Here is a 22,316-nt window from a genome sequence, read left to right on the forward strand (position 1 = left end):
AAATAAAAATCTATATGTGAAAGGAAGAACAATGGTCATGCAGCCTGTCTGGACCTCTTAACATACATTCAATGGTCTGAACGCTGGACGGGTTTCGCGCATGCGCACATCGCAGTTTATTGCGTGTCATGTTGAATGCTAAAACTGGGTAGTCAACATGTCCACCGCTGCAGCTCAACAAAACAATAACGAAGAGCCCGGGCTCCACGGTACGTACTGTCGGTTGGTCCTCCGTGCTTACTGTTACAACCCCTACTTTGTATACTCTCAATGAAAGCGTTTATCTGTGAGAATTTTATTGCATTGAAGGTTTTATTGTAAAAGTTACATCGGGATGGAATTTCCTCGTCTTCTGGGAGGGGTGAAGGGTGATGTTGTTTGACGTCACAGCCAGGCAGCCATTAGCGTTGTGACAAATGTTTGATTGATGCTTCATCGGCCAATCACCTACACGCATTGGCGTGGGGCGGGCTCAAGCCGAAATGAAAACAAGTTTGGGACAAAAGACGAAATACCTTTTCTTTTTGTTTACCGCTGTTTTGCTAATTTTGATTTTGTGATGACGGGGCATATCACTCGGACGAGTTGTATGGAAGATTGATTTTCCAACAGGCCCTTGTCTTTTTAATTAAATGTCAATTCTAAAGGAAGCCAAGCGGATGTTTTCCTGCAGACAAACAGCTCTTAAAAACACATTTAAAACCTCAGAAGGTGTGTTTAGGTTTAAATCTGATTAACTGTATATTTATGTTAGCTGGGGCAGAATAGCGGGACGTGTTTTGCTTTGCATGTGACACAGCTGGAACAGCGACATGTCTGGGCAAATTGTCTGACACCACAGTTATGCAAGACCTCACACGGGAGCAGCATTGATGACAAACTCGATCTATAAATGTGCAGTCGATCATGCTTACGTGCAAACTACACAAATTTGACTGCATTTTCACCCAGCAGCCCAAATCGGCAAAGGGGCGTCTCATGCAGTCACAAGGTTTTACATGCTGTGCTCACCCAAGCCTGCAGGCTTTAGGAGATTGCATAACTCCTTTCCGTCTGGAAAAAAAAGTACGAGCTATTTGTGGGGCAGTGGCACAAAGAGATGCATGCTATCATAGATGCAGTGTCAGTGGTGCAGGAAATGTAGGTCAGCTGTTTCCATCTGACAAAAAAAAAACAGAGGTGTGTGTGTCTGCCTGGTACACAAACAACTGATGGCTTTAAAACAACAAGCCTAATTTTGCTTCCTTTCCTGCTCTTGGTCTTTATGTTGCCAAGGCTCCTGGGTAGAGTTGGAGCTGAATGGGAATACAGGGGCCCAGGGCGGGCAGAGCAGCCTGCTAATGCCCCCAGCTGCAGACCAAATAAATGCGAATGCTGGCATGAGTCAAACAATGCAGACCTTGGAAGTGGTGCCTGAAAGCGATGAAACCCTGATTGGAGGTCTGGAGCATGTGCCATCCTCCTCCTCTATCCACAACGGAGACATGGAAAAGATCCTCCTGGATGCACAGCATGAGTCTAGCCCAAGTAACTCCTCCTGTGATAGGTAGGAATAAAGGTCGCTATTTGCTCTTTAAAGGTCAAACAAGTCTTCATTGTTAGTCTGTTTTTTTTCTCATGTTAATGTGTTGATTTAGTCCTCACAGGCCACCAAGTCCAGAGCAGGACGAGGGTCAAATCACGTTTGATGTGGAGATGTGCAGCCCGAGGGGTAGTCAGGTAAAGCTGCATAACGAACTTTACAATTCTGCCTCCTTTCAAGTCATTTTATTTATCTGAATTCTTTACCTTCGCATTTGTAGTCAGAGGAAGATGGTCTAGAGAGGGACAGAGAGGAAGACATCTTGATGAACAAAGAAGTAGACTGGGTCGCTGATTGGTCGAGCAGACCAGAAAACATTCCACCAAAGTAAGCAGACATTTATCCCCCGACTCATGAACTACTGGGACATCAGGATACTGCCTTCAGTTGTGTTCTCAAATAATGAATTATTAATTAGCTAATTGCTTATTCTCTCCAGGGAATTCCACTTCAGGCACCCCCGACGTTCGGTATCCCTCAGTATGAGAAAGAGTGGGGTGATGAAGAAAGGTGGCATCTTCTCTGCTGAATTCCTCAAAGTCTTCATCCCTTCCTTACTCATCTCACACATCCTGGCTCTTGGTCTCGGGTAAGTTTGAATTCGTGCAGGTCTGTCTCGCTTTACGTCCTCTGCAGTGACGTTCTTACACATTTCCCTCACGGTGCATCAGTCATCCGTTTGGTGCGTCACTGACTCATGATGTGTCGCTTTAAGTGGTCTGCAGCGGCAATTTATCAGTGCACAGCTGCTTTGATGACGGACATGTCTGCAATTTATGGCCTCGGTCTGCCTGCTCAGAACTGGGCCATTAATGAAACAGGGAAAGTGGTGAAATTGGTTAATTTCTGCAAGCCACAGTTTGCCGCAAATCTGCCCTAAATGACGCAGAAGTGTGATGTTATCAGCATGGCCGAATATCAAATCTGATATCCTGAATACTTCAGATTTTTTTTAACTGATTCCCCATAAAATACATTAATTTAGAAATGGCGTCCCTTGCTATCTGTATTTAGCATTATCTGGTCTCAGTCTGATTGGCTGCACATCATTATCAACAGCTTTTCAACAATGACGAATAAGTGTTGATGAGTTGTCTTTTAATTTTAGTGTATGTAAAACATAAAAACACATAGTTTTAATCCAATTTAATACAAATATGTTCATTTTTACTGCAAATGTGGAATGGTTTTCAGAATTAGTTATTGGGCTTCTTTATTACTAATAATCAGCATTGGTATTTGCATGGAAAAACCATATCACCTGCACCCTAATTGATTCAGGAAGGCAGGGTTCCCTTTATATTTGTAGCAGTATGCACCATAGTCACAATTAGTCAGTTGATACGGACTCGTGGTTTTATTTTACTGTATTTTAATTCACAGTTTCCATAATGTTGCTGGTTCAGTATCACTCATTTTTTGCATTTCTTTGTCTAGGGTGTTCATTGGGAAGAGAATCGCCACAGCCTCCACCAGCTCTTTCTGAGTAGAAAATGAAGCAGTGCCTGGATGTTCTCCTGTCTCCAAGTCTCTCTACCATCCTCCTGTAGTCAAGCTCGCTCTCTGCATCTATCGTGCACCCTCATTTCCTACCCAATCAGCATTAAATCATGTCACATTGTAGATGTAGTCATACACCTGACTTAATGTGGTTGCACTCCATCAGACTTTAACGCAAGACAACATCGTACACGCAGTTGTCACCAACTTGAATCCAGTCGATAGGAAACTCAGTCCGAGCTGGAAAATACTAGTCATCCTGCTCAACTCAAAACTATGTGACAAGGATCTGATGTCAGGTGGCTTCAGGGCTGAAATTTCTTTTACTTGTCTTGATGTTTTATCATCATAGGAAATCTGGCCTTTTCTCCAAAGCTGCATCCCTCCTCTTGTGTCTTAGTAGGCACAGTGTGTGAACCAATAATACGCATTGTATCTGCAATATAAACTGATTTAATTGGCCCTATGAACAGAAGGGACTTTTATCGCCTTAACGTATTGAGCTTAACATTCAGGGTCCAGTGAACTGGGGGTGGGGGACAAATGATGTGGCACAGTGGGATCAATTTTTCAATTCTGCACATTCTTGAGAACAGACGTCGTATCATGTTGAAACCCCAGAGGGTATAAAAGCTTTGATTTTTGAAGGTTGGAAAGCTTAACCATTTTTCTAGTATGTAGCTCCAGAATTTTGCAGTGAGGTTGTTGGAGTATATTATGATAGTGAATCCTCGGCTGGAAGGCAATATACCAGGCCATATGCTATTTTTATTTGTTTTTGCCTACATATCTTCTTCTTTAACACATAATATAGCAGCAATGGCAAAGTGCCAAATTTTTATTTTTCACCACTGCACATTGGTGATATATCTTAGACAGGTTTCTTTTTTGGTTTTCTTACATGTTTAGGTATTTAAAGATGTAGATGTGAAAAATAATTTAAGCTGTGATCTGCCCCATGTAATAGACACCTTTCGATATTGTATAATTTGTTTATACATGCATATGAATGCATATTATATCTTATGCATCGTGGCAGTGTAAGTAATGTGTGTTTCGCTGTTGTTTAATTGCCGAAGCTTCAGTGGCAGGAACCACCACCAGAGAGGAACGCATTTCTAGGGGCTCCGTTTAAAAGTGTTATCTGACTTTTATCTAGATTTCACTGTACAATAATTTCACATATTATGATACAATAAATAGCGTACAGTGTCTGTGGAACTTCAAGAGGAATGATGGAAATGATTTCTGGATGAAAACGCATGCATTTCCGTTCATTGAAGGCTGACTGTTTGTATATGGATGAGATTACAACAATATGAAAAACCATTGAGTATAATGTACAGTACTGGCAGTCCTGGTTTTAAGACACTCCACATGCATCTAGGCTTTAACGCATTATGTAACTCATACTAACTCAAAGTGTACATTTCATCATTACAGGCTTATGTACAGGTCATCACTGTGCAATACAGAGCATTTTGGAATAAAGTTTGTACTGTATGCAGTGGCTTATATAAACATACAAAGGGAGTAGGTAGAGATCTATTGAACTAAATACATTATTTACATCTTATGAACTATTGAAAGGCACATATCATTATGGGCTTCTGCATGGCTGAATAGTGAGCAGCAGTGAGCAATGTCAAACAGACTTTATGCTAAATACAGACGCTTGGATATAAATACAAGTGTTAGCTATGGAAGTTAAGCTACATTCCATTAACATGATTAACAAACAGAGAGCACAACATAAGTGTTCAATACAATGTGTGCAATTGCTATATGTTTAGGCAGGTTTTCAAATGCAATAAATCACGCTAGGTTACATCACTCCTGTGGTAACCTGTTATGTTAACTCAGTCGATCCAAATAAATTGCTAATTTGTGTACGTAGTTGCATGGTTTTAAGAAGATTCAAAATACTGTTGTGGATTTGTCTCCTTTAAATCCATAAAAGATCCACTGAGAGCAATGCTATGTTAAATCTGCCAGACACGTACACATCCAGGGTTTTTGTTTTTTTTCTGGCTCAGAATTGACCTTTGGGGGGTGATTATGCATGACAATAAGCATGATCAGTCCATGAAAAAGGAAGGCAATGAGTTTGTGTTGCCTTATTTGACAGAAACCTATGCATTTTCCTATTATTTCTGACAATAAATAAAGTAAAATGTCTATCATGATTGAGTCAATGAAACACCAGTTATAAAAGAATTATTTCTTTTTATTGTACTGGTGGTTTTGCTTTCATGCTGGCAAAAATGTCTTTGGGGCGTCACAAAATTTATCTGTAGGAAAAGCCCCGCACATTTGGAAGCTGTCCTATATTATCTGCAGTAGGCCAGGGAGCAGCTTCAGACTTTGGTATTAAAGCTCTTGCTGTCAGACTCCTTTCAATGAAAGTGAAAGTGATCAAGCAGACATTCTTGTGGACACAGGCCCACTAGTCGAACCTGTCTCAGCCCTCACATCTTCCAAATCATAACTCCATGAAGCACCTCCACGCGTTGCTGTTTGTACAAAGGTAATATTTATTAACAACAATTTAAAAAATGAGGCATTTAGTCTTAGTTGCTCCTAATCCTGCCTATTTGCATACTAGCAGGCTTTTGACTGACACGTTTTAGACTGATATGTTCCAACAAACATGTCAAACTGATTATTTGCTTGGACAGTATTTATATCACTTTTTTCAACCTGACTGACAAAAAAAATATTATGTTTACGCAGGGCAAGATCTTCTTTGTTTATTCCATCAGTGTGATCTATGGCATTAATAAAGCATAACATTGCTCACAGTGGTAAAGGTATATAATATTTTCATTTTTTTCTTCAAAGGTTGAACACTTAGTCCGCTTCAAATCGAAATTGTAATTTGAAACAGATTAGCAAATTACAAAGGCTGTGACTTAGACATTGTGCAGTGTGTTTAAACTGTCTTGTCAATGGTTTTACAAATTCATGATATCTGAAGTGCTCAGTGCTCCGTCATGTTTCAAGTAGATTTTTTTAAACACAAATCAAATTGTAATTGTGATTTCTTAGGGTAAAAAATGGAATAACAGATTTTCTCCAACTGTATTTCCAAGACTAAATTTAGTGATGAAATGTTTTATCAAAATTAGAACCTACAAATGCCAGGTATTTCACCTGATGTGAACCCAGGATAAATCTGTTCTGATATTTTAGAGTCGCCAGATGATTTCTTGACATGTGTTTGTGTAAACTGATCAATCCTTTAATGGACTGGGGATTAATGTAGTAGTAAATGTTAATAACTGTAGCCACTTTATTCTTTAACAACCTGTTGAGGTCCCTGCCCGCTCACTTACAGTTAAACAGGTTGTGTGTCACCCATTTCTCCCAAACTGCCCCTAACACATCCATACAGAAACATGGAGCTCGAGCTGAGTGAGCAGGGCGGGGCAGTGCGCATGCGCGGTACCTCTTTGTGGCCCTTCTCTTCTTGGTGCTTGTCTGGTCTTCAGGGACCTCATCCAGCAGCAAAACCAAGGCTAGGACTGCTAGGGGAAGACACAACTTCTCATTTTAAGAGTTTTGTTAGGCTGCACTGTGCCAACTCAGCTTGCTACCGGCAGTAATTTCCAGAGACAGGCACTGCTTCCCTCTGGGCGTCGACTGGCCACCAAGCAGAGCATCCATCCTTTCATTGGCAGCTGAGGTTTTCCAGTCTAGCTAGCTAGCGTTAGCCGAGAGGTAGGGGGCAGCTGTGTCAGAGGGATCTCCAAAATGTCCGGTTACCAAGGAAAGAAGAACATCCCACGAATTACAGTGAGTATTGTGTGATTGCATTGTGTCTGCCCTTCAGTGGGGGTGTTTGTGAACGAGCCTGAGGATTAGCTAGCCAGCGCTTAGCAGCCGTCTCCATTCATTTGCACTGACAGCAGCAGAGCAGCTTCAGCCCCACATACTGAGAGCCCAGGATGAACAATGACAACCTGCCAGTGGATTTGCAGCCAGCTCTTTGACAGTTCCTCATTTGGAGCTTGGGTCGTGTTATTTCTCTGTAATGAACTCTGAGAGCAGCTCTTTGCTCCTTTAGCTGCCATTATTAGCTCTCCTCCTCCTCGGTGTCCCTTCCAGCATCCTCAGCCTGCAGGGTGTAGTTGACAGGTTTATGCACAGGTTTCTCTTCTGTAATCATCTTGTCTTTTATCCTCTGTCTTTCATCCACTGAGATCTACTTTGTCTGCCCCCTTCTCTAGTCTCTATTTGTCTTGATGGTTTGTTTGGGAGTAATGAGAATTTAACCCTGATTCAATGAAATAGTGTTGCAAGTGTTGAATCAGTGATATAATGGCTGTTTTGTGCCACGGTTTATTCTTTGAGCCAGAAAGCACAGTATTAAGGGAGTACAGTAGGGATGCTGTGATAGTCAAAGAAGTAAAACCTCTTTTGTAAAGTAGGTCAGTAGGCAGCACCCATCCAAACCCTGTGCTTTAATTATGCAGCTGTTAGAATGGAAGCCCATAGACGGCAAAATGCTTCGAGTTTGATGATTTGATCACGCCACACTGTCTTGTGCAGGCGCTGCTGTGTTCAGACAGTTGTCTAGGTAGTTGTTAGGTCTGCCACAGGTCAAGCCAGGGTTGTAAACAGACAGCCCCTGACATCCCAGATGCAACATGCAGACAGCGGTTACTGTGCGGCAGGCAGCCCTGCAGGCCTTCACAAGCCACTCATTAGTCAGGAATGAAGCACATAGTTTCTCTCTGCAGAGCTTTAAATGAAATAGGAAGATTAAGCTGTGAGTTGTGGTTGTAACAAAATGGTGGAATTGCAGATATTTAAAAATCTGACATTGTTATCATGCCAATAAAACACATATGCTCATAGTGTAAGTAATCTAGTGTCAGTGACACTTCAAATAGGATCAGCATTCAGTCCAGTTACAGTTTCAGACCCTCTCCACCCCCTTATAGCAGTATTTTGAGTGCATTTCATTTGCCCAACAATGAGATAAAACATAAAATGACTGAGGCCATTATTATTTTTTGAAGAATTTTCTTGGAGATATCAGGATAATATGACCATCATTAATAGATTTGGTCTGATATTGTAATAGTCCTGTTGTAAATAAAATAAAATCAATTTGTACAAATCACTATAAAGATGCAGACAGTTCATTGAACATTTAGTCAGTTGAAACATCTGATTGCTGAATTTATTTGGCTGCTAATAAGATTATGCTGTTCATTGGCATTTCTCTTCTTGAATACTAAAATGGGTGCATTTCTATGGCGGAGTCCTTGAAACACTGCATCTTTGTCACAAAATAGAAATCACACATTTTGGTTCTTTTATAAATGTATTATAAGTCCTCTGAAAATATGAAAAAAATCTGCTGGGCTGATAATATTTTATGGCTAATATTTGGTTAAATGTCACTGGCCATTTTTACCTCAACTAGACGCTTTTGACTTGTGACCACTCCTCTTGACAGGATTTGGTATGGTTCAACTAAATTTGTTGACTTTCTGACAGACTTGTTTCTTCAGCTCAGTCCAACGGTTCTCAGTGAGGTTTAAGTCAGACCTTCTGTTCAGGCCAGTCTAAAACCCTAACTCCATCCTCATTTAGCCATTTTTTATTACCACTTTTGATGTGTGCTTGAGGCCGTTGTCTTGTTGGAGCTGAATCAAAGGTCCAAACTTTTGGCTGATAATTTTGGGATTTCTTGAAGAATGTGGAGGTAATCCTCCTCCTTCATTATTCTATTCACTTTGTGTAAAGCACCAGATTCACTTGCAGCAGAACAACCCCAGAGCATAATACTACCACCACCATGCTTGATGGTAGGTCTGATAAAGAAGTCGCCACTTGGATTTAACTAAGCAAATAGGTAAGAGCCTTTCATTGGATAATTACTGTAGTGATGAATGTATTTCAGCTGCAACAACTCATTTAACCCTAGCTGATGCAGTGAGGAGCTTCTCATTCCTTGAACAACCATGTTGGAAGACATATCTTGTGGTCATGGAAAGGATGTTCATCTGTCTCAGAAGAGTCAAATTATCGACCTGCATCAAACAAAGAAAACAACGGAGATTTCTGAAATACATAAAATCAGGTTAAGAACCGTCCAACGCATTATTAAAACCTGACAGGATAGTGGTGACAGGATAGTGGTGAACCATCATCTGAGAGGAAGAAATGTGGTCGAATAAACTCTTAGATAATCGTAGGAAATCAACAGTAGAACTCATGGCCATGTTTAATAGTGAAAGTAAGAGCATTTCTTGCGAAGGGAACTCAAGGGATTCGGACTAAACAGCTGTAGCTCTAAGAAAACCGCTGATAAGCGAGGCTAATCAGAAAAGAAAGGCTTCAGTTTGCAAGGTAGCAAAAAGATTGGACTCGAGAGCAGTGAAAGAAGGTCATGTGGTCTGATGAGTCCAGATTTACACTGTTCCAAAGGGATGGGCGCAGCTTGTGGGGGTTAGGGTTATGATCTGGGGTTGGTCAGGTTCAGCAACATTATGTTCCCAAAGAATGAGGTCAGCTGAATACCTGAATATACTGAATGAGCAGGTCTTTACATCAGTGGAGTTTTTCTTCGCTGATGGCATGGACATGTTTCAAAATGACGATGCCAGGATTCATGGGGCTCACATTGTGAATGAGTGAATCAGGGAGCATGAGACGTCATTTTCACACGTGGATTGGCCTCCACAGAGTCCAGACCTCAGCCCCACTGAGAATCTTTGGGATGTTCTGTAGAAGACTTTGTGCACCGGTCCAACTCTCCCATCATCAATACAAGTAGAACAATTAATGCTACCCTGGACAGAAATAAATGCTGTAACATTGCAGAAGCTTATGGAAACAATGCCACAGCGAATGTGTGTCATTCTCAGAGCTAAATGCGGTCCAATGAAAAAATTAGTGTGTGCGACTATTTTTTGGACAGACAGTGTATTTCTGGTCATTGTTGCCAAATAGCTACATTTGGTCTGATAGCAAAACTTTATTCCAGAAGACCTTTTCTTTTGTGATTGTTGGCTGACTCTTGACCATCCTGACCAAATGTCTCTCATCAGCAGGTATTAGTTTCTTTTCTTCCTGATTTTGCCAGTGACACAGCTGTACCATGTACTTTAAACTTCACATATGAAGGTTTGCATAGATGATTTTGGGGATCCGTAGCTGCTTTAAAATCACTCCAAGATGTTCATCATTAAAGTCATTGATTTGCTTTTTAAAATCTTTGCTGGGCTTTTTAGACTGTCTTAGACTGGGCTCTATTTAAATTGGCTCAGAGAAGTCACCAGCTGTAGTCAGTCATAATAACCCACAGGAAGTTAAGAGGCCACAAAGAAAAGTAGATTAACTAAACTTTCTATACACCAAAACTGACAATTCAAGTTGTATATATATTTGACACAGCAGATGATTGTTTTTTGGTAACAAAGGTGCAAAGGTTTCACTGATTCCATTATAGAAAATTCAAAGTTATAGGAGTGATTGGAAACTCAAGACCACCACGATTTTCATTGTAATGTGTTTATTCTTTTGGAAGTTACAAGTTAAGTACTTTATAGTCATTTTTGCACAGTTTAAACCATTTTGAGCTGAGGTACATGACAACCCCAGTGTGCCAGTGGCTGACCACTTGTGCAGAGAAAGACCATAGGCTACATGACCCACTTAAAGGAGCATAATGGCTTTAGAGATCTCGTCAATAAAGCCATGACTTTTATGCATAATGCATTCCTGTTGGCCGTGCTCGCCCACTCTGGACATTTAAAAACGGAGTGTTTCCTGCTGTGAGGTTTTCAGTAAACCACTTTTGTCTTCATTAGCTTCCCTTGCTGTCCTCAGAGACCCTGGAAAGTCTGTAGGAGAAGTAGGCCAGCCTAGTACGCTCTCCTTTCATCTCATTCAGGTGGAGTTGATTGTGCCACTCAAGAGGGTTTCGATCAAGACCTACCCGCTCTCTTCAAATGATGTGTGTGTTACGTGTGAATAAATCATTTAGAATTATCCTAATCGTCGTTTGCACAGGAGGAGCATTGATTTGGATCAATTCATGGTTTGTGTGAGAGATTTAGTGGCCTTTAGCTATTTCACAACCTCAGCAGCATTCTTTCTACATTAACAAAAAGCTTGTAAAGGTCTTTGAACAGACTGGAAAATACCCTGAGCTAAATAAATCACTGAAGGTGTGCAAAGTTTCTTTTGTAGTGTGCTGCATTATGGAACAGACTGTTGGTTACTAGCGATTAAAATAAAAGATTTTTGCTTTTTTACATTAGATTATTTTGTGAATTATGGCTGATTTAAATGGCTCTCTCCTTTTCAGAGTGACCGTCTCCTCATCAAAGGAGCAAAGATTGTGAACGATGATCAGTCGTTCATGGCTGATATCTACATGGAGGATGGAGTCATCAAGTAAGTCCTTCTTCAAGATTAATAGTGCTGCTTTCTTTTTCTTTTCTTTTGTTGCTATAGTAAATTCTAGCTCCTTTAAGATGACAGAAAAATAATTAATGATGTCTACAAGTAGGTGTGTGTGTGTTTCATGGCAGGCCACTGAATTTTAAAGGGAAAATCCTGGAGATAACTGCTGTACATGCCTCAGATTTGTTGTTTTTATATTCACACCTGTACGGTACATATTAGCATATATTTATATCTATAGAGCAACTTGAAGACATATGACTAAAAACAGGCCCGATGAGGCCAGTGTGGGTATTTTTCCTAGCAGCCCTAGATCGCTTTGTTGCCTGAAACATGTCGGATTATGAGGAAAATTGACTAATCTGCAGCGTTTGAGTCGGTGAAGTGAATCCAGGTGTGAAAGTAGCAGTAGCTGTACCCGTGGTTAAACAGTTTCATCAGCAATCTAAATTTGCTTTGCACCTGATTATTTGAAAGATTGTATGGAAAACACTGCTGGACATTTCTTCTTTTTTAAAAAATAGTTTCAAGGGCCAGAAACCGACAGTGTTTTCTTGTATTCTTGGTTTTTTCGCTAATAATTGGCCAATTCATTGCACTGACTCGGGATGCTAGGCAAGCAGCAGAGGGCTTTCTTTTATTCATTTCTATGCATTTGTGTGTTGCTGTGTCTTTCAGGCAAATCGGAGACAACCTCATTGTTCCCGGTGGAGTTAAGATCATAGAGGCTCATGGAAGAATGGTGATGCCAGGGGGCATTGATGTGCACACCCGGTTCCAGATGCCCGACCGAGGCATGGTGGCAGCAGATGACTTCTATCAGGGCACCCGGGCGGCCCTGGCTGGGGGGACGACCATGATCAGTACGTGCTACATCAGATGGATTCCCTTATGTGTTTTCAGCCAGCGAGCCACAGCGGCAATGTGGATGCCGTCAAGCGCGTGATTCAATTTTCGCAGATTGCCTGTGCACATGAAATCCAACCTGTTTGTTTGTGTTGTGCAGTTGACCATGTGGTGCCGGAGCCTGGCGTCAGCCTGGTTGCTGCTTTCAAACAGTGGAGAGAGTGGGCTGACAGCAAGTCCTGTTGTGACTATTCTCTGCACGTGGACATCACCGAGTGGAACAAAGGCACTCAGGAGGAGATGGAGACGCTAGTGAAGGATCACGGTATGTATTCAGCATTGTCGGCTGATGTCTCCACATAGAGTTTAAAATCTCCGACTTACCTGACACGTTTACTGACACAGTAAAAGGTTGTCACTGTTTCCCTGACTGTGCATGAGGAGTAATCAACCCCTTTTCACTGGATGACAAAAAACAATAACTTAACAGTAACTCAATATTTCTGCTTTTGATTTCCCTTTTTTCTTCGCTCTGGGTTTTCCCTCTTTTGCTCTCTTTATTCCACCTTTGGCTGTTTTCTCTCATAAGTTTTCTATCTTCAGGTGTCAACTCTTTCCTGGTCTATCTGGCTTATAAGGATGTTTTCCAACTTTCTGACTGTCAGGTATGCTCGGCTTGTGGTCAGTATTAGTGGGATCTCTGCTGAGTTGTCTGTCACAGCATATGTTTTCTAGGCTGCTAGATGTCGTTGGCACGGATGGCTGGCTGTCCTGCTAGCTGAACCAGCGTGTGTCGTGTTTTTGTAGATCTATGAGGTGTTCAGTGTCATCAGAGATCTCGGAGCCATTGCGCAGGTGCATGCTGAGAATGGAGACATTATTGCGGAGGTAACACAGCCACTGATAGTCAAGCATCAGCTAGAAGAAGTTATTTTTGTTGTGGATCATAATGTTCCCCTGTGGGTGTTGTAGGAGCAGCGACGTATTCTGGAGCTGGGGATCACTGGTCCCGAGGGCCACGTGCTTAGCCGTCCAGAGGAGGTAAGACTGATAATGTGCAGTTTTACATTAAAAAGAGAGAACTTAAATCCAGAAAACAGTACAGAAGAGAGAAGAGGATGTGTCTGACATCTGTGTGTAAAAATCCCGATCTGCAGGTGGAGGCCGAGGCAGTAAATCGCTCTGTCACCATAGCCAATCAGACCAACTGTCCCCTCTACATCACCAAGGTGATGAGCAAGAGTGCCGCTGATGTCATTGCTCTTGCGAGGAAAAGGGGTAAGATTAGAAACATTGAGCTTTTTCTCTGCCAGCACACTGGAGACTCTGCACTGACATCATTACGTCTGCTTCTCTAGGCGCTGTGGTTTATGGAGAGCCCATATCTGCCAGCTTGGGCACAGATGGTACCCATTACTGGAGTAAGAACTGGGCGAAAGCTGCGGCCTTTGTCACCTCTCCGCCGCTCAGCCCTGATCCCACCACCCCTGACTACCTCAACTCTCTGTTGTCATGGTGGGTGCTCTGAGCCAGGACCTAAAGATAGCTGGAACACAGTGACACGATCGGTGCTGCTGCTGCTGCTGTCTGCTGCATTTCATTTTTGCTCAGCTCTGCCTATTTTTGTGACCACATTCATTTTCAAATGTTGTTTGTGGAAGAAGGGTACATTTACATGCATGCACTTGAAACTAGGATATTAAATGTAGCAAATACATGTTTTTTTTAGAGTAACCGATCGAAGATGACACACGTGCTCATTTTTATTGTTTCTGTCCTGTCTAGTGGAGACTTGCAGGTGACTGGTAGTGCTCACTGCACTTTCCAGACTTCTCAGCGTGCAGTAGGCAAAGATAACTTCACCCTAATTCCAGAGGGCACCAACGGCACTGAGGAGAGGATGTCCCTAATCTGGGACAAATGTGTGGTGAGCTTTATACGACCCACTTCTCACACATTCCAAAAATTTAGAATGTGAAGCACTCTAGAGCAAACTACAGTGTACAGCTTTGTGTGTGTTTAGCTGCTGTTGTGTGATTTGTTGTCCTTTGCCTAAAGGTGACTGGAAAGATGGATGAAAACCAGTTTGTGTCAGTGACCAGCACGAACGCAGCCAAAGTCTTCAACCTGTTCCCCCGCAAGGGCCGCATCGCTGTGGGGTCCGACGCTGACCTCGTGTTGTGGGACCCAGATATCACTAAGATCATCTCAGCTAAGAGCCACAATCTGGTCAGATGCTTGTTTAGATTGTTCTTAATCCGCGATGTCTTTTATGTGTCTTATGCATATTGAGACTTAATCCCTAAGATTATGTGAGATGGGCTGCAACGCCTGTTATGCTAAGCTTGTTCTGTAGGTATGGTGGCTGTTACAGGCATTAGCACACTTGGATATAGAATAACAAATAATCCAAGTACAAAACTAGCTTTTAATGCACGGTTTCCAGTGCAAACAGTTACTGAGAAGCTGCTCTGGAAGAAGTTTCAACACCTGCATAATAGCGTCTTAATGGAGCAGGCAAAATGACTGCTCTCAGATGTGTTGCAACATGATATTCAAACGATAGACACTTTAAACATGTCTCTCTGCTAATCATCTAATGAGGGATGCTGTGCTTTTCATTATGCTAAGATAGGCTTCCTTGAATCCTCTCTCCGTCAGCCATTATGGAGGATCTTTCAGTAAATCAAATGCACCTTGAGGAGGCAATAAGAAGGAAGGCTTCCACAAGGAAACGTAGTATTCTATGCCAAAATCTCTTGTGAAGTCCAAATGCTGCACCTACATTGGTGTCACTTTGATTTGACAGGTGATACAGCTGTGCAGCATTTCATAAGTAACTGGCATCACTTAGGACCGATGTTAAAGAGTGAAGGATTTCTCATTTGTCAGCCTCACCCACTCTGTCATTGCTCATCAGAAAAGATGAAAGTGAAGCAACCAAGGAGACACATCAGCATCCTGTAAAGCACATTATGTTTCATCAGCTCTTGCAGTGTTTTAGTTGACTGAGACTGTTTTTCTCCCAGGCCGTGGAGTATAACATCTTCGAGGGGACAGAAGTGCGTGGAGGTCCTCTGGTGGTGATCAGCCAGGGCAAGATTGTGTTGGAGGAAGGCAGCCTTCACACCACGGAGGGCTGTGGACGCTACATCAGCCGTAAACCCTTCCCGGACCACGTGTACAAGAGGATAAAGGCTCGCAGCAGGGTGAGACCTAACTACAGCCATGTTCATCTAGCTGCAGAGAAACTTAAAGCTGGGGTAGGCAGTATTCTTTCGGCCTCGTTGGGCAAACATTCCACAGTCCACTTTCAGCATACTGTAGTTCAAGTGCTGAGATGAAAATAGACCTCAGCTCCTTCTCTTGGGTCAGTTTTCAGGCTTTCGGTGATGTTGCCAGCGATGGATGTTTATAGCCAATCACAGAGCTTTTTACCCAGATCAGGTGTGCTAGTATAAGGAACAGCAGAATTCAGAGTGAGAATAGAATATTGTGGCAAAATCAGTTAGAGGGAAGATTTTCAGTCAGGATAGTAGGGTTTGAATTTTGAGTGAAACCATAACTGATTGTAGACTTTTGTCTGACTTCCTGTAGCTGTTTGTAGTTTTCCAGATTTCTGCCTCGAGCAGCTTTAATTCTTTCACTATAGGGGGATCTTGACTGGCTTTGGAATTCCGTTCCTATGGTGCAATGTAACGCGATTTTTGCCATAAATTGCAACTCATATATATATATAAATACCTATGTCACTGACCTACAGTATCACAGTGGTAAAATCATAATCTAGGACATAAAAAAACTGTACAATAAAAGTTTACAGTTTCCAAAAAGCAACACAAACTGAAGAAAACAAATGTAACACAATCCATTGTGACGTACAACCGGCAAACGTAAACAAAGCCGTCTTTCTCGTATAGCGCCGCTTGACAACATATTTGTCCACTCCGCTCGCCAGCTAGTTTCTGCATGAAATTTGTTTCAATGTCACAAACACCGTATATCGGAGTGATGGAACAAGACTTTATTTATAAATTTATGGGAGATGGCGACATAACCACAAAACGCCGTAAGTCGAGGACGTCACAAACTGAGGACCTGCTGCATAGATATATGGTAAACCACTCACTCAGCTTGTGTCCTAATGAGTTGGCCTGTGCGCTTAGCTCACAGAGCTGCGAGGAGTCCCCAGGGGCCAGTATGACGGGCCGGTGTGTGAGGTGACTGTGACTCCCAAGGTGATTTCCACGGTTTCCTCGGTGAAGACTTCGCCTGCCAAGCAGCAGCAGCAGCAGCAGTTTACTCCACAGCCGGTGCGCAACCTTCACCAGTCCGGCTTCAGTCTGTCCGGTGAGTGAAAACACACATTTCATTGCTGTTAGATGTTCTCTTTCACAACTGGACATCTAGCTTATCTTGTACTTTCATTTTTTTTTTTTTAGGTGCCCAAATTGATGACAACGTTCCTCGTCGCACCACTCAACGCATCGTGGCTCCCCCTGGCGGAAAAGCCAACATCACCAGCCTGGGTTAAGCTACTCTCCCACCTGAGCCGGGATGCAGGACAACACGGGAGCAGAGGCCACTCTTACCAATGTCACATCTCATCACCTCTGACTCCTCTCCTGCACTCCACTCCACTCCATCCATCATTACTCACACACTACCACCATGTCACCTCATGCAAAAAAAAAAGAAGAAAGCACTATTCCATTTTCTTTCATCTTTCCTGCCATATTCCAGTATCGAGGAAGGATCGAGTGAATTGAAGCAGCTCTTTTGCTGTCTTTTTTAACATCCAGTTTCATTAACTCATTTGTTTACATTTTTTTGTATACTTTTCGCTGTACATGTTTGAGTTGTCTAGTTGCGGAAAGTTGACAGAAAACTAGTCTAAAGAAGCAGTCATGTGCCGGCATTTTAGCGACAGCAGTTTACAATTTTTCTTCCCATGCTGTTTATTTTGCAGATGATAGAATGTTTTGGTGGTCCTGATCGACGGCCGCCTTTAGTTTGAAAGTAAAGCCACTTTTGCCCATTCTACACAGTGACAATGTTGTTTTGCTATTACATTGTTGATAGAAAAATCTCTCATTGTGACATATTAGACCGGAGAACATTGTCTCATAACTCCTTTTAATTTTACTTGAAGTTTGCAGTATTTAATTGCTCTTTAGACCCTGTATTCAGCTGAACAATTCACCTATGTCTTCCTTTTGTGGTATAGTTGCACTTTTGTTTATTTTTTTTTTTTAAACTTGATGTTTTATGCTTCATCGGCCATTTTGGAAAGCGCTGACTGCACTGAAAGGATAAAAAAAAGGGTATTTTAGGGTTAAACCACTCATTCCACTTCACCCTGAAACTCAGGGGAAGAAACTTTTTCCCTACATTTCATCCTTGTGTTTTTTTCCCTCATGTTTGTGGAAAGATTGTCAGGGCAACAAGCTTCCAATAATCAGACCATTATGCGTTATTAAAGAGGCGGAGACTACGAAGAAGCTCGATGGGAGGTTCGCCTCTCTTCACCTGGTGCTATATGACCGTTGCTGTGCATTTGATCCACACAGCTTTGTAATAACAGCAGCCAGGGTAGAGTCACCGTTAGCCCAGTTATGAACCCAGTTTGTTTTGCACCTGTAACAATCCAAAATGGTAAAAACTTGTATGTGAGCTTGCAACTTTTTCTTTGTACTGGATATGTCTGTGTGTTTTAGGATATGTGTTGAATCGATCTACTTGCCTGCCTGTCCTGTAAGATATTGATAGCACACTGTATCTATGAAGGCTCTTTTAAAAGAAGGGAAGCGAGGATTTTTGAGACCTGATGAAAAATGCTCCTGTATGTATATGAAACCCCAACACAGTGTGCTGATGATGTGTCCACTGTTCTCGGTGTTAGTGTTGTGAATGAATTACCGGATATATCGTTTTGTTTTGGGGGGTTTTTCTTGCCGTGCCCCCTCTATCTGCCCAGCATTGTCGACACTAAATTAACTCGGGGTAGTAGCTGTATTTCACCAGATCACGACAGGTTGTCAGTGGCGCAGCACTGCACAGCCGCACTGGATTCTTTCTTCCTCATTGCCTTGTCAAGTGTAGGTTTTGTATGCCGAGCTATAATGTGAAGTGATTTACATTTGGGGAACTTTCTTGGTAATGGTTATTGAGTTGTAACGTTGAGCACTGTTGTTTGCCCTCTTCCACCTAATGTGATGCTCTTGCTCATGTATGTTTTGTAGGATAAAAGAGTTTTGGGGGGAATTCATTGGTCCTGTCAGCATTTGACCCTATCTGTGTTGACTTAAGTGGATTAAAATAATAAAACATGCAACTTATGGTGCTGATTTTTTTTCTTGCATAACACATGAATCATTTTATATGCAGAATTTAAAATCTTATTTGATTTTTGGGGTTTTTTGGGGTGATTTCACGCCCATAAAACTCATCTTTGTGTATCAAAGTTATGTGATATATGAAATTCCGCCTCTCTGCTGCAGCTTAAGCACACCAGCTCACCGACAACTCTACCTAAACACTGTAAAACCACTGCGATGTATCCTCTGGTGTATAAAAGACACCGTGGGCATGTTAGTTAACTTTAATGGAATTCTTTAATGACGTTCAGGATTTTGGAAAAGAAGACTTTGGGTAGAAGATCTTAGATAATGGTTTGACTTAACTGACTACAAAATCAAGATTGTGCCTGAGGATGAGTGGATGTGCAGAGGGATAGGTAAGGGGGAGGTAGGAGGGCGAATGGATGAGGGAAGGGTGTGGTTGAGTTCATTTTCAGGAATTTTGTATGCTGTTGCCTACATAGACTGTGTATAAAGATGGACGTAGCATCTGGCTCCAAAAATGAAGCCCACCCGGAAGTGTCAAAAACTTGCAATATGCCGTCCACTAGGGTTGGCTCCAAAAAGCTTTTGCTCCATAGACCCCAATTCATTTTTGGAAAAAATAAAATTTGACAGACTGATTTTCTACAACTCAGAATTTTTTTCCCGTTAGTTTTCATGGTCAAAATGAGAGATCAGGTGGCCGATCTTAAAATAAATCAATACTGAATTTTAAATAAATCGTTACATTTGGCGGAGCCAGGGGGCGTGGCTATACTTGATTGACAGTCCCATTGACTGGTCCTGCCCCGAGTTGCTCTCCGGTCCAGCCTGTTTGATGATGCTTTTTACGTCACTGGCTCCAAAAAATCCAAAATGGCGACCAGGAAGTAGCAAAATCCGGGCTTCAGTTTCTCGGCGTTGAAACCAACGGGTGACGTCACGGTTAGTTCACGCCTGGTTGCCAAACAGTTTGTAACTGGAAAACTAATTGAGATTCAGTTAAGCTTATGCAAGTGTTTGTTTTTAGGAATCTTGTTTTGGAAGTTTCATAAACTGAGTCCCTGCCAGTGGGTGGCCTCGGCCTGAGTTCTGACCATCCCTCTGGCCACCGCACACAACCAATAGTAATGTCATTTCAACTGTAATTAAGAGTATTATAAAAAGCTTTTTATACATGAATCCTCATGGCAAACTTCTACATGGCAGTCATGTCTGCATAAGCAAATGATAAAAGTTTTGCCACACACAAAGCAAAATAAAAGATATCAGTTTCCGTGCCACGCCACTGTGAGTAATGGTGTCATCCTGTCCACCATCTTATGAATTGTCTGGCTGCATTGTTGTTGCCCTGAAGATAATGTTATGTGTTTGCATGTTCAACTGACTTGCTGTGCAATGAGCGAAAACAATGGCGACATTTGCACAAGTACTTAAAGGGTGTTTTACGTTAAATTTGTTTGCATGTTTTCTCTTTTCTCTTCTCTTCTGTATTTCACAGCAAGATAAAGTGTCTATACTTGGGGATTCAGATTTTACAAACAAAACATTTGGTGATCTGATTGAAAGGTGGTGGGTTGTTACAGATGAGGAAATGAGAATATGTAAAGTACTTTTGAGCAGGAAGTAAAATGTCATTTACACACAAATGTACCAGCATAAAAAGTCAAATACTGCGGTATTTAACTCCTTCACACACACTTCACTGTATACTGACACAATTTCAGACTGCTCCAGCTTTCTATTAAATCTAAACAAAGATCACTCTGAGAGAAACTGAACACACTTCAGGTGCACAACATGCAGCTGAAATGGAGGGACACTGCTTGTTATGTATGAATGCATTTTCAAATTGCTTGACCAAATTGCACATTGAATTGCCAGTTGCAAAATGCAGTCCCATTTGAATACAGAGGCTTCATGAGCATAAAATACTACCGAGGGAGCGTTAATTCACAATTTTCATCAGAATAATTCAAACATTATTGAGGACTGCATTTCCACCTTGTATACTGAATTGCATATTGTGAAATTCATTGTAATTTGAATAAAGAGGCTGAAAAACCTCTATAGTTATGTGGTTAAAGCCACTATAAAATGTATGTTGCCTCGTGTTACTTGAGTTAAATGCAAGTAGAATGATGTGTGTGTTGAGACTGACGCTTTGGAGCTATTTACATATTATTCTGAAATGTTAACTGTGAAAAATCCATTTAAGACACATGCATCTGATCATGATTCAATATAAAGAATTTGATGTTGACTTTAAACTTCTATGTATACGCTAAGAATAGACTTTTTTTATTTACACATTGTGTCCATAAGTTCATCTTTAGAAAATAAAGTAATACATATATACTTCAGCAATGGATTTCAAGACTTCATGAAGGGGTTCTTTAATAATACTGTGCTCATGGGGCTATTCTTTCTGCATCGTGACTACTTTTATTAACATTTCTCTCAAAAGTTGTTTTTCTATGTGGGTATTTTACATTATAATAATGTTGTTTTCACTTTTATTCTTTCACGCCTGATTTGAAGATTCTCTTAGTCACATAAGCTTTTAATTGGAATCAATTAATTAGAAGGTTACTGATTGTCTCCAGTGTCTTTTTATAATTAAATCCTAATTAGAAAATCTTGTCAAGAAAACTTTTTAGGGATTTGCAGATATATAAAAAGTACAAAAAGATTAGTAGATTAATGACGCTGTCTAATTCAAATTCGTGTTCTCTTAAGTCAAATAAAATCCCAGCAGTCAGTGCATGGAGGCAGTGAGTCACTAGGTGGAGGCACAGAGTCGTGGCTTCACAGCAGCATCTTAATGTTCCAGCGCCTCAAAGGCTTCGCCCACAGGGATGCCTCCAGTAAAACGAACTGAACAAGACAGCTTCTACGTCACACTGAGTGCACACATCAACAAAAGTTCTGTGATTAGTTGGAGAGGAGCCCCCTGGCTGTTTGACAGTTGTCCAATTAGGACTTAGCATGATGAGCGCACTGATTAAACCGGAGAGGGGAATCCTGTAATGTCAACATCTTCAACCCGCTGATGAGAGCTTTAGAAAAGGAAAAAAAAAAAAAAAGCTTCAGGAAGAGTTTACAAAGCTAAGCCCTCTTGGGGGGGGGGGGGGGGGGGGGGGAGTCAAAGCATGAGTCACCAGCAGCACTTGCTATGCGTTCAATGTAGTGAAACACAGAGTGCTATTATAGGAACACAATCCCTCCCAGCAATGATCTGTCATGACCAAACCATCCATACTAAAAACATGTATTCCTCTTAGAATCAGTGATTGTGGACCCATCCAGTCTGTATCTACCAGAATACATGTGCTGAGAAAATATAGATATAAGACATTGATAAATTTCACCATAAATACATATAATTTGGCTGCTGGATAAAACCAGGAGTGATGCTGTTTCTCTCCCTCCTTACTCTATATCTGGCTCTGGAGAGGCTCTGGAGATCTAATTATGGTATTCATTACAGCTATTGCATTTGGAAGATGATATATCTTTATATAGCAGTGGGCACAGGTATTTGCCGGCCACCACTCTATACAAAGGAAGATAATAGAGGGAGGAGTGAATTAGGTCATCGGAACCATCTGTAGTTTATTACA

General features: G+C 41.5%; 2 protein-coding genes across 2 annotated transcripts; both read left to right on the plus strand.

Annotated features, from left to right (window-relative positions):
- The first annotated feature begins 79 nt into the window (after positions 1-79).
- Positions 80-4,585, plus strand: bnip3la (BCL2 interacting protein 3 like a). Its single transcript, XM_022204232.2, has 6 exons — positions 80-209; positions 1,276-1,546; positions 1,638-1,719; positions 1,803-1,909; positions 2,022-2,171; positions 3,020-4,585. Exons 1-6 carry the CDS (start codon positions 158-160, stop codon positions 3,066-3,068), a joined length of 711 nt encoding a protein of 236 aa, XP_022059924.2. The 5' UTR covers positions 80-157; the 3' UTR covers positions 3,069-4,585.
- Positions 4,586-6,511: 1,926 nt separating this feature from the next.
- Positions 6,512-18,686, plus strand: dpysl2a (dihydropyrimidinase like 2a). Its single transcript, XM_022204233.2, has 14 exons — positions 6,512-6,877; positions 11,409-11,497; positions 12,185-12,369; positions 12,513-12,677; positions 12,956-13,017; positions 13,160-13,240; positions 13,325-13,393; positions 13,510-13,630; positions 13,711-13,867; positions 14,138-14,279; positions 14,411-14,581; positions 15,382-15,561; positions 16,519-16,702; positions 16,795-18,686. Exons 1-14 carry the CDS (start codon positions 6,836-6,838, stop codon positions 16,884-16,886), a joined length of 1,740 nt encoding a protein of 579 aa, XP_022059925.1. The 5' UTR covers positions 6,512-6,835; the 3' UTR covers positions 16,887-18,686.
- Positions 18,687-22,316: the final 3,630 nt, after the last annotated feature.

This window comes from Acanthochromis polyacanthus, chromosome 7, assembly GCF_021347895.1.
Source record: "Acanthochromis polyacanthus isolate Apoly-LR-REF ecotype Palm Island chromosome 7, KAUST_Apoly_ChrSc, whole genome shotgun sequence".
Lineage (NCBI taxonomy): Eukaryota > Metazoa > Chordata > Actinopteri > Pomacentridae > Acanthochromis > Acanthochromis polyacanthus.